Genomic DNA, 15,321 nt, shown 5'->3' on the forward strand with positions numbered 1-15,321 from the left:
CTCTTGAATCCTTGAAGTAATCTGATTTGCAGGGGGTTTGGGTCCAATACTTATACCCCTCCCTGCCTTTGAAGTTGGTAAACTTCAAAGCAAAGTCTCTCTTGTTTGCAAGATTCTGCCTTGCCCAGGCCAGGCCCCAGACACACACCAGGGGGTTAGAGACTACATTGTGTGAGGGCGGGCACAGCCCTTTCAGGTGTGAGTGACCACTCGTCCCTCCCCTCCTAACACAGATTGCTCATCAGGATATACAGGCTACACCCCATCTCTCTTTGTGTCACTGCCTAGAGGAGAGGTGCAAACAGCCAACCGTCAAACTGACCCAGACAGGATATCCACAAACAGGCAGGGTCACAGAATGGTTTAAGCAAGAAAATGCCTACTTTATAAAAGTGGCATTTTCAAACTCACAATCCAAAAACCAAATTCACTAAAAGATATATTTCAAATTGTGAGCTCAGAGACTCCAAACTACATAGTTCTATCTTCTCTCAAAGGGAATCTGCACTTTAGTAATATTTAACATCAGCCCCCATGTTAACCCATGAGAAAGATAGGCCTTGCAACAGTGAAAACTGAATTTGACCTTATTTTACTGTTAGAACATGTAAAACACATCAGCACATGCCCCCCCTTTAACATATACTGCACCCTGCCCATTGGGCTACCTAGGGCCTACCTTAGGAGTGCCTTACATGGATAAAAAGGGAAGGTTTAGGCCAGGCAAGTCGGTACACTTGCTAAGTCGAACTGGCAGTTTAAAACTACACACACAGACACTGAGGTGGCAGGTATGAGCCATGTTTAAAGGCTACTAATGTGGGTAGCACAACCAGTGTTGCAGGCCCAATAGTAGCATTTGAACTACAGGCCCTGGGCACCTCTAGTGCAGTCTACTACGGACTTACTAGTATATCAAATGTGTCAGCCATGGATAGCCAATTATACATACATTTTACACAGGAGCACCTGCACTTTAGCACTGGTTAGCAGTGATAAAGTGCCCAGAGTAACAAAAACAGTAAAAACAGAGACCAGCACACATCAACAACCCGGGAAACAGAGGCAAAAATTTAGGGAAGACCACGCTAAGGATGACATGTCTAACAGTGGAGACTGAGAAAAAGCAGTCCATAATACAGTTCTTGACTTTGCACGTCTAAAGAATAAAGGCTTGTTGAAATTAGAAGACTACTAACATGAACTGCATAATCACTAGCATGATTTTCAACAATTTGCATATTAAATGATGAAAATGCTACAACATATTTAAAAAATCTACTGTTTTGAGCTAATCAGAACGAAATTTAGAAGACGCCTTTTGAATCACATTGATATATTTTCCATATCTTCCTCTTTTCTGTAACTAATATATTAGTCTGTAACAGAGGACGGCGACCTGTACTGGTACAGTGCTGGGTCACGTTCTAATGTTCCCTTTCATGTGACAGTCATTATTTCAAGCATTACTATTCCAAATACCCGAACTACAAATTGACTCTCTCGACCTTTATTCACACAAAATCAAAAGCAACAAAGACATTTTCCTCAAAACAGTAACACAAGGCAACTAGAGCACGGTTCTAGTCAGATCGTCAATCAGTGGATAAAACTACCCCTATCCCACTCAGTACAAGTACCTACTCACATTAATCACCATTTTGTTAATATAATCACTGGAGCAGTGCAACATAGATATCACAAATAACCCTTAGAACCCACACATATACTTACATTTATTTAAATTACCAGTTCCTAATAACCTTGTGAGCATTTTGAAAACACTTGCAATCACCAGGAGGACAACATCAAACTTGTCTTATTCATAAACACTCTGGGCCTGATTACGACCTTTACCTTGAGGGATGGGATACTCAGTCACAAACGTGATAGATATCCCGCCCGCTGTTTTACAAGTTCCACCTTTCATTTGCTCCTCTTGTATAGCAATGACATGTCTTATTGCTCTCATAAACCTCATGTTCTCTGATCCAATATTTGAAATATTGATGTCAATTTTTTAAAACAAAAACTATTTTTAAAAAATCATACTCCATTTAGCCAACTATTTTTTTAGGTTGATAACTCAGTGTCAGCATTGGCCTCATATTTTGTTTATGAAAAAACATGCTTCCAGTCCTGCAGAATGAAGGATGCTCTTCATTTATCTGCCTCGTTGTCGTAGAGGTTGACATATGCCTTAAGTGACCTTTCCAAGCTTATCATTATTGAACCACGTGTTTGCACTCAGCATTCGACAGTATAGCCTGAGTTTATTGAAATTCCCTGAATATATTGTCATTTCAAAATATCCATGACAAGCTCCTATTTGAATACAAAGGTCATTGATGCTCCCTCTGGTCCAACTTAGCTACATGTTCCAGGTATTTTCTGGAAAACACGGTTAATTGTGCAGACAGCACTTCAGATGTGAAATAGACAAGGTATACAAAGTTGAAGCTGACACCACAAAAAGTTGCAGGCGAGTATCCCAACAATCAAAAAGCAATATATGACTCTTAGTATCCCCTGACTGGAATGCGTATTACCCATCAAGCACACTGTAACCATCATCCCAAATCACTCTTTAAAATACTCATACATGTATGTAACGTGAAATACACAAATATCAAAATCCATTCGAGATCCTTCATTAAGTGCTCGATCTTTCTGCAGCATGACCTCAGGCTATCCCAACTTGATTTTATTTCCTTTAATGCTATGTTCCCATGTGCTGAAATACTCTAGAGCACAGAGCACAAAACGTCAAGCCTTGGTCTCCCACACCTGGATGCAGCATCACAGTGAAATGTATCGTTCTATCAGCCAACTTGGAAAATCAATGAACATGATCAATGTTTTTAGGTCCTGCAGCTGTGGTCATGCTGTACAATTAAAATCATTGTTGACTTTTGGTGTGTGGTGTTAGGATGGGTTTGGAGTTCGCATTCCGATTTACACCACCGATTCGACGTACAGTGCTTTAAAAGTAGAAATCATAAAAAAATATTAAAAGTAGAATTATTGACACATCATTAACTAACAGACACCACCCTACCACCCGAGCTGAGCACATTTATGGTTTTCAATTATTTTAGTATGTGTGTCGAATCTTAACTATTAATTGCACTAAAGAAATACACTCTGACGGATATTTCACTGTCGCTGAACTCATTTCTGAAAAACTTGGCATTTGTAAACCACGACCAGGCTTGCCTCATCTGTCATGTTTTGTACATAATTTCAAAGAAAGTATAAAGATTTATGAAATATAAGTAGAAATAAAAATACATAACAACACACCTCAAAAACGTATCAATAGTCAAATCAAAAGTAAGTCAGTGGAAGAATACAGTAATATACGGCTGTGATTCACACATTCCACAAGAGAGAGCATTGCCATTAGAAGCAAAAGTTCTTCCTTGAAAGAACGATGTGATATGTATAGGGCTGTGCAGTTACCCTCTTCTCAGCAGAATGCCACCAGGATAAATATGAGGGTTAAATAATGAGGAAAGGAAGTCGCTGGGAGGAGTAGCTCGTCGGATGTGTTTTCCGTTGTGGACAGCAGTACACCTCATATAGGTCAAGATTTCAGTGTACTGACAACTAATTCATCATGTATTCATAATACTGTATGTGTTGATTTGAATCGACCAGAGGTATAGTTTCAGACCACATGCCTGCATGTTCCCGCTCAGATCCATTAATCAATTCCCTCTTGCTTTCAAGGAATGTGACCTTCCACCATAAAAGAAGCAGCATGGGATACTTTGGAGGCATCTGCTCCCTGACCAGAGGTGTTGGAGTGAATGAGGTAATGTCTTTGTTTGTATAAAGCTAGCCTTGACTCTTTGTTTTTGCCATCACAGTTTTCCCATGAATTGACCAGTTTCTATGCAACCTCTGTGTTTCTGAGAAATGTCCTTAATACAATATGCTGTGTATTAAATTACATAGTTTTCTGGTCAAGTATTGTGTAATTTTGTAATCTGGGGCACATACTAATATTGACACATGCGCAGAGATGTAGAGGTGAAGTTTATCTATTTATGCTTGCAACCTAAGCCTCTTCTATGTAGAGAATTACGCATTGCCAGCGATACGGAGGTGATACTTGTCTATTTAAATAGCACTGCATGCACTTCTAAAGTGCTCTCATGTGTTCAATTGATCTCTTGATGCTTTTGAGAGAAGACCAGTGGTTGATAGGGTGGGTGATGGAAAAACTCAATAGACTGTGAGAGATTGAACCCTTGTTAAACAAATATGCATTGAATAATTTGTGAAAGAAACAAGTAGCATTCAGCCTACAGAATCAAGGACAGGACGTTCCAAAGTTTTGAACCCTGTCAGTGGATGATCTAATGTCCTAATTTTGATACCCAAAGTTAGGGACTTGAAATTATGAACTTGAAACAGAGTGAAGATTATGTGAAGTATAAGAAATCATGAATTTTCTTGGCAAGAATGCTATCCCAAACAGACAAAATGTGGAACATAGCGCACAAAGTTTTGAATGCAACCCTTTTTTTGTAGCCATTGAATCTGGTGGATCAGATCAGAAACTGAATCAAATTTTACACCCCAAAAAGCTGACCTGCTGCATTTTGTGTGTTTTGCAGAATGCTAACAGATTTTCTTTTGGGTCCCGAATAGATTCAGGGGGTCATTCTGACCCTGGTGGTAAAAACCGCCAGGGCCAACGACCGCGGGAGCACCGCCAACAGGCTGGCGGTGCTCCCATGGGCATTCTGACCGCGGCGGTACAGCCGCGGTCAGAAACGGAAAACCGGCGGTGTACCGCCGGTTTCCCGCTGCCCTGGGGAATCCTCCATGGCGGCGCAGCTTGCTGCGCCGCCATGAGGGATTCCGACCGCCATCCTGTTCCTGGCGGTTTTGGCCGCCGGGAAGAGAATGGCGGTATGGGGTGTCGTGGGGCCCCTGGGGGCCCCTGCAGTGCCCATGCCAGTGCCCCTGCCCTGCAGTGCCCATGCCAATGGCCAATGGCATGGGCACTGCAGGGGCCCCCGTAACAGGGCCCCACAATGATTTTCAGTGTCTGCCATGCAGACACTGAAAATCGCGACGGGTGCAACTGCACCCGTCGCACCCCTTCCACTCCGCCGGCTCCATCCGGAGCCGGCATCCTCATGGAAGGGTGTTTCCTGCTGGGCTGGCGGGCGGCCTTCTGGCGGTCGCCCGCCAGCCCAGCGGGAAACCCAGAATACCCGCGGCGGTCTTTTGACCGCGCAGCGGTATTCTGGCGGGATCAGAATGAGGCCCTCAGTCTCATATGCACACAAACTGGGTATCAGCATTTTATGGGCACCTCTAAGGAAGGGAAGGAGTCTAATGACTCTCAGGTAATGAAAATAGATCTTAGCAGTTGCAGAAAAGTAATCAGGTAATGAGAGCATTTAAATCACGTTCTCGCTCCCAAGCTCTTATTACTATGGCATGGATAGAAAAGCTACCCACAGAGCTAGAATATAGACAACTTTTTCTGACATTCACAAACTTTTTCTTAATATATTAAGCTTTAAACCTTTGTGTTCATCCACCAGTGGCTAGTATCAAGAAATTGAGAAATTTTATTTTTGGTAATTTCCACCATGCTCCAAATGTCTGGCAAGAATTGGGCATCCTCTGCATACACATAGGAGAAGGCCACTTCATACAGTACATGTGATTTAGATGACCGGAAGTTTAACCAGAATGCTACTTTGATAGAGGATTTAAGTGTACTCAATCTGACCCTCTGTAACTCTGCTCCCACTTATGTGGTGGCTCATTTTTTGGATCCCAATTTTTCCAATGTGATGGATCTGACGGAAGACCGCCCCCTTCCATGATTATGGTGTGACAATTTTGCTGTGCCATTCAATATTAAGATGTTGACTCACCCCCCTAAGAATACGGTCTAAATCTATAATTAAATCTAGGAACTGGTCCAAACTGAATGTTCCAGCATTAATTGAGCAGCTTTTTAGTGCTACGCCTATCCTAAAACAAGTAGCTGATTTGGGTTCATAATTGGCTTACAGAGGCCATTGAAGTTACTTTACCAGCCACAGGGAAACTCTCAGGCAGGATCCATCCATGGGCTCCCTGGTTTACTGAAGTGCTCACATACAAAATAAAATGTTGTAAGGTTCTGGAAAGTCTTTGGAGGAAGTTGTATGCTGAAGAGGCCAAAGCTAATTATTATAGATAGGCGATAAAGCACTATCATGGAATTTGTAAGTGTGCTGGAGCAACATACTATTTTGAAAAAAAAATCATTAATGCTCAAAATTGTCTAAAGACACTCTTCAAGGTGGTTAAGGATCTGTCAGACTCCAGGAATGTATCTCCCGTGCCTCTGCTTTCCCGGATGCAGTGTGAGGAGCTAGCTCTCTTTTTTCATCCCTAAAGTGGAAAATATTAATCTTCAGCTGGCAAAAAATTGTAAGAATGCAGCAGATTCCACCGACTACACTGCAGACAATGTCACTCTGAATCTTACTCACGTGTGGGATAACTTCATTGCAGCAAATTTCCGGCATCAGACTAAAATGAGAATGTGGCCCCTTCTTGATTCTGTGTCCTTTCAGGCCATATTTCAAACTATTAAACCTGGATCTCCGCTGGATCCCCTACCACCTGGCAAGCTTGGGATATTGGACCGGCTCTTCTATCAGTGGTAAGGGATCTTTTCAGTTTCTCTCTGCAAGAGAGATTTGTACCTCAGAAGTTGAAGCATTCTATGATTATTCTGCTTCTAAAAAAATCCAATCTGTACCCATCCAACTTGTCGAATTTTTGGCCTATTTCCCTGCTACCTGTCTTCTCCACAATTGTGGAGAAACATGTTAATGTGCAGCTCACTGCATTTGTAGAGGCTCAAATTTTTCCCATCCCTCAAAGTTTGTCTTCAGGGCTGGACATAGTACATAATCCGCCCTCTTGGGTGTCACTGAACACCTGAGAAGGCGCCTGCCTGAGGGTGGCACTACTGTGCTCATTTTGCTACATCTTAGCGAAGCCTTTGATACAGTGTCTCACTCTACTTTGGTGGAAAGGCTGGAGTTATTAAGCTTGGAAGGTTCAGCTTTGGGCTGGCTTGCATCCTTCTTAAAAGACCATTTGCTTCAGGTTTGGTCGGCTAATACAAAGTCTGAAGCACAAGCTTTCACCTCAGGAGTTTCACAAAGCTCTGTCTTGAGCCCTTTGTTGTTTAATATCTATGTCTGTTCATTAGCAAATACAATAGATAGTTGTGGCCTGACCCTTTTCTCATACGCCGATGACACATAGATCATCTTCACTTTGTCGTCGGCGCAGAACCATGGACCATCCAATCTTAAAATGGACCTGAGCAGAATCTCCTTATGGATTAATAAAATCTCACTTAAGCTTGATAGTGATAAAACTGAAGTCATGGTTCTGGATACAAACTCTCTTCTTTGGGGTACAAGACATTGGCCAGAATCTCTGAGATCCTGGTCTTTCTTCTGGACAAAAAACATATCCATGAAGCCTCAAGTGACTAAAGTGACTGCCACTTGTTCCACAGTACTCAAGTGGCTAAAAAAGATAAGTTGGCTGATTCCCTCATCAGCCTACAGGACTGTAATTTAGGCCCTAATCGTACCTAGATTAGATTATGGCAACATGCTATATCTGGGTACTGATAAGGCTACGATTCTTCAACTGCAGATAGCTCAGAATGTAGTTGCTAGGCTTCTCTATCACCTTCCAAAATCTGCCTCAGAATCCCATCGTCTCTGGGTACTACACTGGCTCAAGATCTCTAAACACATTGAGTTTTAAGCACTTTACTACAGGTTTAAGGCCAGAACTGGATTAGGGCCATGCTATATTCAGGAGCTGATGGTGCCTTATCAGTAGACCTGCTCATTGAAATTCCGAATCCAGCCTTGTATACTGAGCCGAGGTTCTAATTAGCCCAGATGAAAGGTCGCTCCTATTCTTACTTAGTCCCGAAACTATAGGATTCTCTTCCTGAGTCAAAACAAATTGAAGGCATTATTGGCTTTTCGTAAAGTCTTGAAGACCTGGCTTTACTAATTTTATGCACTAGGATAACGTATCTCTTGTCCTGCGCCAGAAGTCACTCTAGGGTACCTGTGCACAGTATTTTTAATAATAATAATAATAATAATAATAATAATATGCCAAAGAAGCCACATAAAAGAGTAAAAAAAGTGATGAGGATGATGATTTTTGTGGGACGGACCAACGATCAGATCCAATAGATGGTGTCAATCTGCCTAATTGAACTGGATGGCATCTGTGTGTAAGAATAAATGATCCACTGGAAGGCAAAGCTCCCTATAGACAGGTCTGTTAAACATTGGGTTAAAAGCCAAAAGTCAATGGTGTAGAAAACTGCTGAAAGACCTGTGACACTGTGACCATGCCAAGCAATTCATGGCTCAGCTTGTCGACAGAAGTGAGTAATATCTCCATTCCCAGGCCTGGCCGAAACCAGGCTTGAAGAGCGGAAGTTCTAATGTAATTTACATACTCCAAATCCCTGATGTTCCTAGGTATCTGGTCTCTTGAAGAGTTTGAAGGGAAATTGCAGAAGAGAAATAGGGCAGAAATTAACAGGCACCATAGAATTCAATGTTGCATTCATCAACACTGGAAATGGCCGTTTTCTGCTCTTTAGGAATAGCTCTTGTATTTAAGAGCTAATTTGGAGGGCAAACACCCTCTCAAACTGAAAATAATTTTCAGGGATCCAAACGGAAGTAAGTTGGTTTGCTTCATCCTACTCACTTTGCACATCATGAGTAGATAAGAGGCTTACACTCATTGAGCTGGGACTGCTGAGTCTTAACTTTCTTCAACTTCAAGGAATGGTTAACAAATCTCTGGATATTCTCATGCTTGATGTCAGATCTGATTAATTGCACTTCATTGTGAGAAAAATCAAAAACTGATTCAGCTAGACTTTGAGATACAGTAACCTCTTTACTCAATGCAGCAGGATTCTACAAACAAAGATTCAATCTGAACATGCAGTGCTTCATCTACCTTGAAAGGCTTAGCAAATACAATTCCTTTTTGACACCTTAAATTGGCTAGTTATATTTCCAGTGTTGTGTTTGGTGTAAATTTTTTAATTTGGAAGCATAATTCTTTCCCTGTCTTTTAGTTTAGGATTCTGCGGTGTCTCCTGCTTTAACGCAGGTGTGAGTTAGTGGCATTTATTAAAATTACTGTTTAATAAGTGTGGTTTCTCTTATGCTAGTTCACTCTGTGCAGAAGTAATGGCTGATGTAATATTGTTAACTCATTCAATAAGATCATCAATGTTTGACAAATTACTTTCTATTCCCAATTATTTTGCAAAACTAGTGGAGGACCTGGCCCTTTTTCCTCTGGATTGGTCTACTCTGACATAGCCTGTATTCCTTTATACTGACTTGATTTATGAAAAATCATGATTTTAAAGGGGTTTAAAGAGTGACTACAGTAGCCTATTAAAAGGAGATGTATTGTGTGAGAAAGTCATTCTTTTGCCCTGATCACCCCCACTTTTTGACTGATACTGGTGGTTACTGACTCTTGCTGTGCCCTGGGCTCTGCTAACCAGACCCAAGGACAGTGTGCTGTGTAAAAGGAATATGCAAATTAGACATAGATAACATTTGGTAGTGACAGCCTATCTATAAGTCTCTAGTATATTATAGGGCAGAGAGGATAAGAGGGGCAATGGATTTAGTGTACTCTAGTGTGCACTGCTGTAGTGCCTGCTGTCATTTTAAAGGCAGCCCTGCTTATCAGGCTGAAGTAAATTGTATGCAAATTCGACTTTGGAATTAAAAGTACTTTCAAAGACTCAAATGACCCTATTTTTACATATGTCACCTTTAAGGTATCCCCTAAGTGCCCTAGTGGTACAGTGCCTTGTAACTTTAAGCAGGGACACGATAAAAGATGTTTTATATGCTCTGGTGAAGGAAATATGCCAATGTTATTTTTCCCAATTGGTGTATACTAGCTCAATAGGCTAATATTGGGAAACTTTATTAAAGTATAACTTTTGCTGGAAATGGGCTACAATTTCCTTGGACTCAAAATGATAGTTAGAATAAATCCAATAATTTGCTACTGTTAGATTTATTATACCTATCACAGAAAAAAATATATAGATCTTTCTTTTCTGTAAGCCAAAATCTAGCTCTCCAGCTGCTCCTCTCTGATTGGCCAGCCTCTGCCAGGCTGCGCCTAGCCGCCTTAATGAGGTTTGAAGTGGCCTTCACTAAGACAATAGGACATCTGGTGGCGGGAGATCTGTAAGTTTCAGGGCAAAACGCAGGACGTAGGTTGGGTAGCCAAAATGGTATTCAATGGAAAAATTACACTTAGGACAGGACACAGGCTCACCCCTTCTTCCTGCCTCCCCAGCCAGATGGGAGCCCCAGTAATGAGATTAGCAGATGGACTGGAGGGGAAGTGTTTAGGGTAATAAGCCACACCAATGGGATGGCCTAGCCAGATCTTCACTCCAAGGAGGGATTTCCTCCATCTAGGATTTTGAGAGAATAGTGCTTCCTGGGTTTGATTTTTGCCACAATCTGCAGGAAGTGGTCACCCCAGTTGGTGGCACCCTGCACCTCATTGGCCAGGGGTGCCTCCCTGCTTGCCAGCCCAGGAACAATGGATGAATATGAGAGAGTTGCCCAGCAATTCAGAACAGTGCCTGAACTACAAAGAGAAGAAGGAGTACCTTGCTGGAAACCTGGTCTGAACCTCAAAGGACTGCACTCTGCGTGTCTGCACCTGCTGGACACTGGGGAACTACATCTCTAAGGACTTTGCCTGGCTTCAAGAGAGGGAAGGAGTGAACTCCCTGATAGCAACAGGTAAAAGGAGCATCACCTGCAACATCCCCATCAAGGAGGACCCAGATGTCCACCTTCAGCTAGACGTTTGAGGACCTGCCAGATGCATTCTGGTAAACGTAGTCCCAGAATCTCAAGGACCATCTCAGATATTCTAGACCCTTGGATTGGTGCTGTGGACCACTGTAGATCCAAAGGATGACTTCTTGAAGGAGATCCAGAACTTTGTAGAAGATTGGAGAATGTTTGCAAAAAAGCTCCATGAACTGACCAACCCGTCGACGAGAGTCAAACTGCTAACGTTGAACCATGACCCAGACTGAATTTTAGGTTCATCCCGCTGAAGCCACGTAGCTTTTCTTCATCAATGAGACTTCCAGGAGTTGACTGGGAGCCTGCACTGAGCTGAACTGACAGAGCCTCGCCCCACGCCAAGAGAAAAAGCTCCAAAAAACAACTAAGTCCAAAAGTAAAACATTGACCGAGGCCTCTTGCTCAGTTTATAAGAGCAGGGCTCCATCGCGGTTGGCCTCAAATTGTGTCTTGGTCCCAGTTCAGTGCGACTAGATGTCCCCAGCTGGTGAAGCACTAGAAACCCCATTTTTGATGTATTCTTTAAAAATTAATATCTCTGGTTCCCTACATTAGATTATTATTCATTTTGGTGTCATTTTAAAGGTAAAAATATTTCTTATTTTTATAAATTGGCGTCAAATTTTTATTACTTATTCAATGTATTGGAGTTTTGACATGCTTTACACACCTGTCTCCTAAGTTAAGCCTGCCTCTGGTTGCCAGCTACAGGGGCTTTAGCAAGGGATTCATTTATTAAGATCCTGACTGAACCTTACATTATGATTGTGGCCTTATTACTAGTGGTAGGTCCCTACTTATCACTACTAATACTTTCCAACATATTAGTTCCATGCTGTGTATTCAGCCTAATGTTTAATGTATCACAGACCTATTGGGAAGGGCCCATAAAATGTTCTGTATGTTCATTCACATTTACAACAGAGACCACAATTCCAATTCCTTCCACCAAGTGTTAATCAAAATTCAATGGTAAGGTAAACAAACGCCTGGTTGAGCCACACAAAGCACTCATGGAATTGAGAATTGAGTAGAAATGCTCAACAGAAGATGGTGGTTAATATTAAAAATTATAGCTATACTCCTTTACCTCATGCTATTGGTTGTTTAGTTTATTATTCTGCCTCCTAAAGAACGCTTATGTTCAGTGGATAAAAGACTATTTTCCATCAGCAAAATACACTCTATTTTCACATATTCAGTTCTTTTTTAGCATCTAATTTGTGTACAGAATTAAATTTCTTATATTGTTTACTGCCATCGTTTTTTTTTCCAAAAAGGTTTACCGCAAGGAATCGAGTACAAGCTATAATCACCACCACTTTCAACACCATTGTTACCACAACCACCATTATTATCCTCACCAGGCTCACAATTAGCACTATGTTACCACTACAACCTTTAACATCACCACCAGCAGTACCACCACCATTCCCACTGCGAGCACTACCACCTTCAACTCCACCACCACTACCACCCTCACCATTAGCACCACCACCCTCACCATAATTACCACCACCACTGGCCTTCCCCATCTACCACCACTACTATTGCGAACATCACCATTTCCTTTACCACTAGTACAATTACTGCACATAATGTTTGCAAACCTGTGTCTGCATGCTTTATCACATTAAAGTCAGATCTATGCAGTGCTTCTTTTCATTAGAATCCTGCTGCAACTATTTACAGTCTAGAAAAACAAAATCCTTGGGTATCAGGGAACAATCCATGGCTCACCAAGTTTGTGAGAATTATAGAATGTCTACATTTCCATTCAAAAACGTTTTTCAGCATATGTTTATTCCTTACAGCTCAGCATGCATTAAGTGTTCCAGCGGGCAATTTTGATCACCCAGGAAAACAGTTGTTAGTTGTAGATTTAAAATCTGTGGAAGCTCAATGCAACGGAATAGGAGGATACACATTTTCAATTGTCAATGTTGTGATTCCTACATTAGAAAGAAGCTATTCTAGGGAACATTATGCCTATATGGTCACACAAACAGCCCAATTTGAAAAAAAGAACAGACACTGTGCCTTAGACAGCAGTGCGTACATGGTCTTGATTTTGTTTGACAGCAGTACAGACATGCTAGACACGTTTGCACCACATCTAAGCTGTGGTTGCCATTAAGGCGGATCACATTGTAACATCAACAACGGGAAATAGCACCTCCTGCTCCATGTAGAGCATATGAATAAAAATGACAAAAAGAAGTAGGACAGAGAAAAGAAACGAGTACAAGAAATTATCTGGAAGAGCACAGCTGGAGGAAGATCCTTCTCCTACCTCGCCTCCTATAAATGATGATTGGTTGATTCAAGTGAGATAATCAAAATTAATGGCCATACATCACTAAGAGATACAAGTAACAAAGCAGAATATAAATAAAAAAAAACTTAAATAAAACGGGAAACAGTCGCCATGCACCATTCATCCAGTTGTACAAGGAAAATACAAAATTGGACAGTGACAAAGTAAATGGTGCAGATAGTGCTATGGTGATAAAGCACAAAATCCGTACCCTGAGAACGTGAATGTCTCCAGTGACCTTCAAGCCCTGCTCATCCAGAGTCCCCCTAGACCCGCCATGGCCCTCTCCCTTGCTGGTTGGAAACATGAACGTGACTAAGCACGTTAACACCTCTTTGCCCCCTCTGTTCTCACACCATCCCCTTCGTTTCTCCTTTTACGTTATCATTATTGTTAGAAATTGGGTTTCTGGTTGGCTAGGGTATGCACCTCAGCCAGGCAGAACTTACCCACTCTAGTCAGGGCAAGGGAGTTACACGCCCAAGATAACCCCTGCTCACCCCCTTGGTAGCTTGGCACGAGCAGTCAGGCTTAACCCGGAGGCAATGTGTAAAGCGTTTGCACAACACACACACACACACACATGTGACGCAATATCCCCACCACAAAGGAAACACAACACCAGATTATATGAAAATATACTGTATTGTACACAACGCAATTATCAGACCAAACATCACATATCAGTACTATCCTGCTACCTTAGCAGTTGTCAGAACGTTACACATTAGTTACTCTGCAAATTAGCAGTAGTCACACATAACACACAGGTTACTCAGTATTCTGCAACATAAGCAGTAGTCAGGAAACACGTTATCACATTAGAACACTTGTCATAAGAATATCATAAAATGCCCATAGTAGGAACATTAGAAAACATATGGCAAGTTAGAAAAACATATTAGCAAGCATGTCCATAAAAGGAACATTTGCATACACATATGTAAAAACATCAAATGCAGGTAGGTAATATATGAATCAAACAAAAGTCTGTAGAAAGAACTTTGGATTGCAACTATAGTGGTCCTTTAAACAGTACCTGGTTGGATGAAGGCACCTCCAGTGCCTAGAAGGCGAACAATGGGGCCCCCGGTGCTCCTATGTGCAAAACGGGGGCCTCCCTTATACTTTGGGGTCAGAGGAGGGTGACATGCACCTCCTCTCTTTTATAGACAGGCCCCTCCGGGGACCGTGATTACTGGGGGCCCCCCAGGGCCTCAACCGGCCCTCACGAGGGGGGGTCAAAGCCAGCAAAAACAACTTAGGGCAGGAGGGGGGCACCATGCACCCCCTCTGGTTTAATGAAAGGCCCCTCCCGGGACCCGCGATCTCTGGGGGCCCCCCCGGACCTCCACTGGCCCTTCCACCAAGGGGGGGCCCACTATAATGCCCATTTTACCTAACAGCAGAAAAGGAGCGTCCTGCTCCTAACGCAGAGGCCAGGGGGAAGGGGGCACTCCCCGCGCCTTCCCCTGGTCCTGCCGTGAATCCACAAGAAGATCGGACCCCTCCTGGGGCCCGAGCAGACACTCACCTGCACCCGATGCGGTGTACGAGTGTTCTTTCAGCTTCCCGGGCCGCTGCGGTGATCTTATTTAAAGGGGCACAATGCAGCAAGGAGCCTACGAGCTCCCAAGGCTCCATAAGCGCGCTGCAATCAGCGCTATGGCAGCCGCAACCACGGAGAAGCACCCCTCATGAAGAAATGGATGCAGGGGTCAAGGGCCACAGCACCCTGCCCCTGGAGAGCAGAATCTTAAGACAAGGTCCTCAGGTGGAGGGCCCAGCTACAGGCCAGCACAAGGGAAAGGCAGCAAGTGGCAAGTCCTTCACAGTGACCAGGCAGGTCACAGGTCAGCACAGCAGCAGCAGCAGTCCATGGCGGTTCCTGGTGAGTCCTTTTAGCCTTTGGTGTCCAGTTCCAAGATGATTCCAAGAGTCTCCAAATTGTGGGGAAAATTCCCGTGTACTTATAGTCAGTTCTTACAGTGTTTTACAATGGTAGGGAGAGGAGGTTCCAGCCAGTTACAACTGGTTCTGGGAGTGCCC

General features: G+C 42.8%; 1 protein-coding gene across 1 annotated transcript in view; it reads left to right on the forward strand.

Annotated features, from left to right (window-relative positions):
* Window positions 1–15,321, forward strand: part of ADAM23 (ADAM metallopeptidase domain 23) — an 842,294-nt gene that overhangs the window by 548,391 nt on the left and 278,582 nt on the right. Inside the window, exon 12 of the mRNA XM_069225976.1 lies at window positions 3,733–3,817. Within this exon, the coding sequence (XP_069082077.1) occupies window positions 3,733–3,817 (85 nt within the window). The remainder of the gene's footprint in view (window positions 1–3,732; window positions 3,818–15,321) is intronic.

This window comes from Pleurodeles waltl, chromosome 3_1 (genome assembly GCF_031143425.1).
Source record: "Pleurodeles waltl isolate 20211129_DDA chromosome 3_1, aPleWal1.hap1.20221129, whole genome shotgun sequence".
In the NCBI taxonomy this organism is placed as follows: Eukaryota; Metazoa; Chordata; class Amphibia; order Caudata; family Salamandridae; genus Pleurodeles; species Pleurodeles waltl.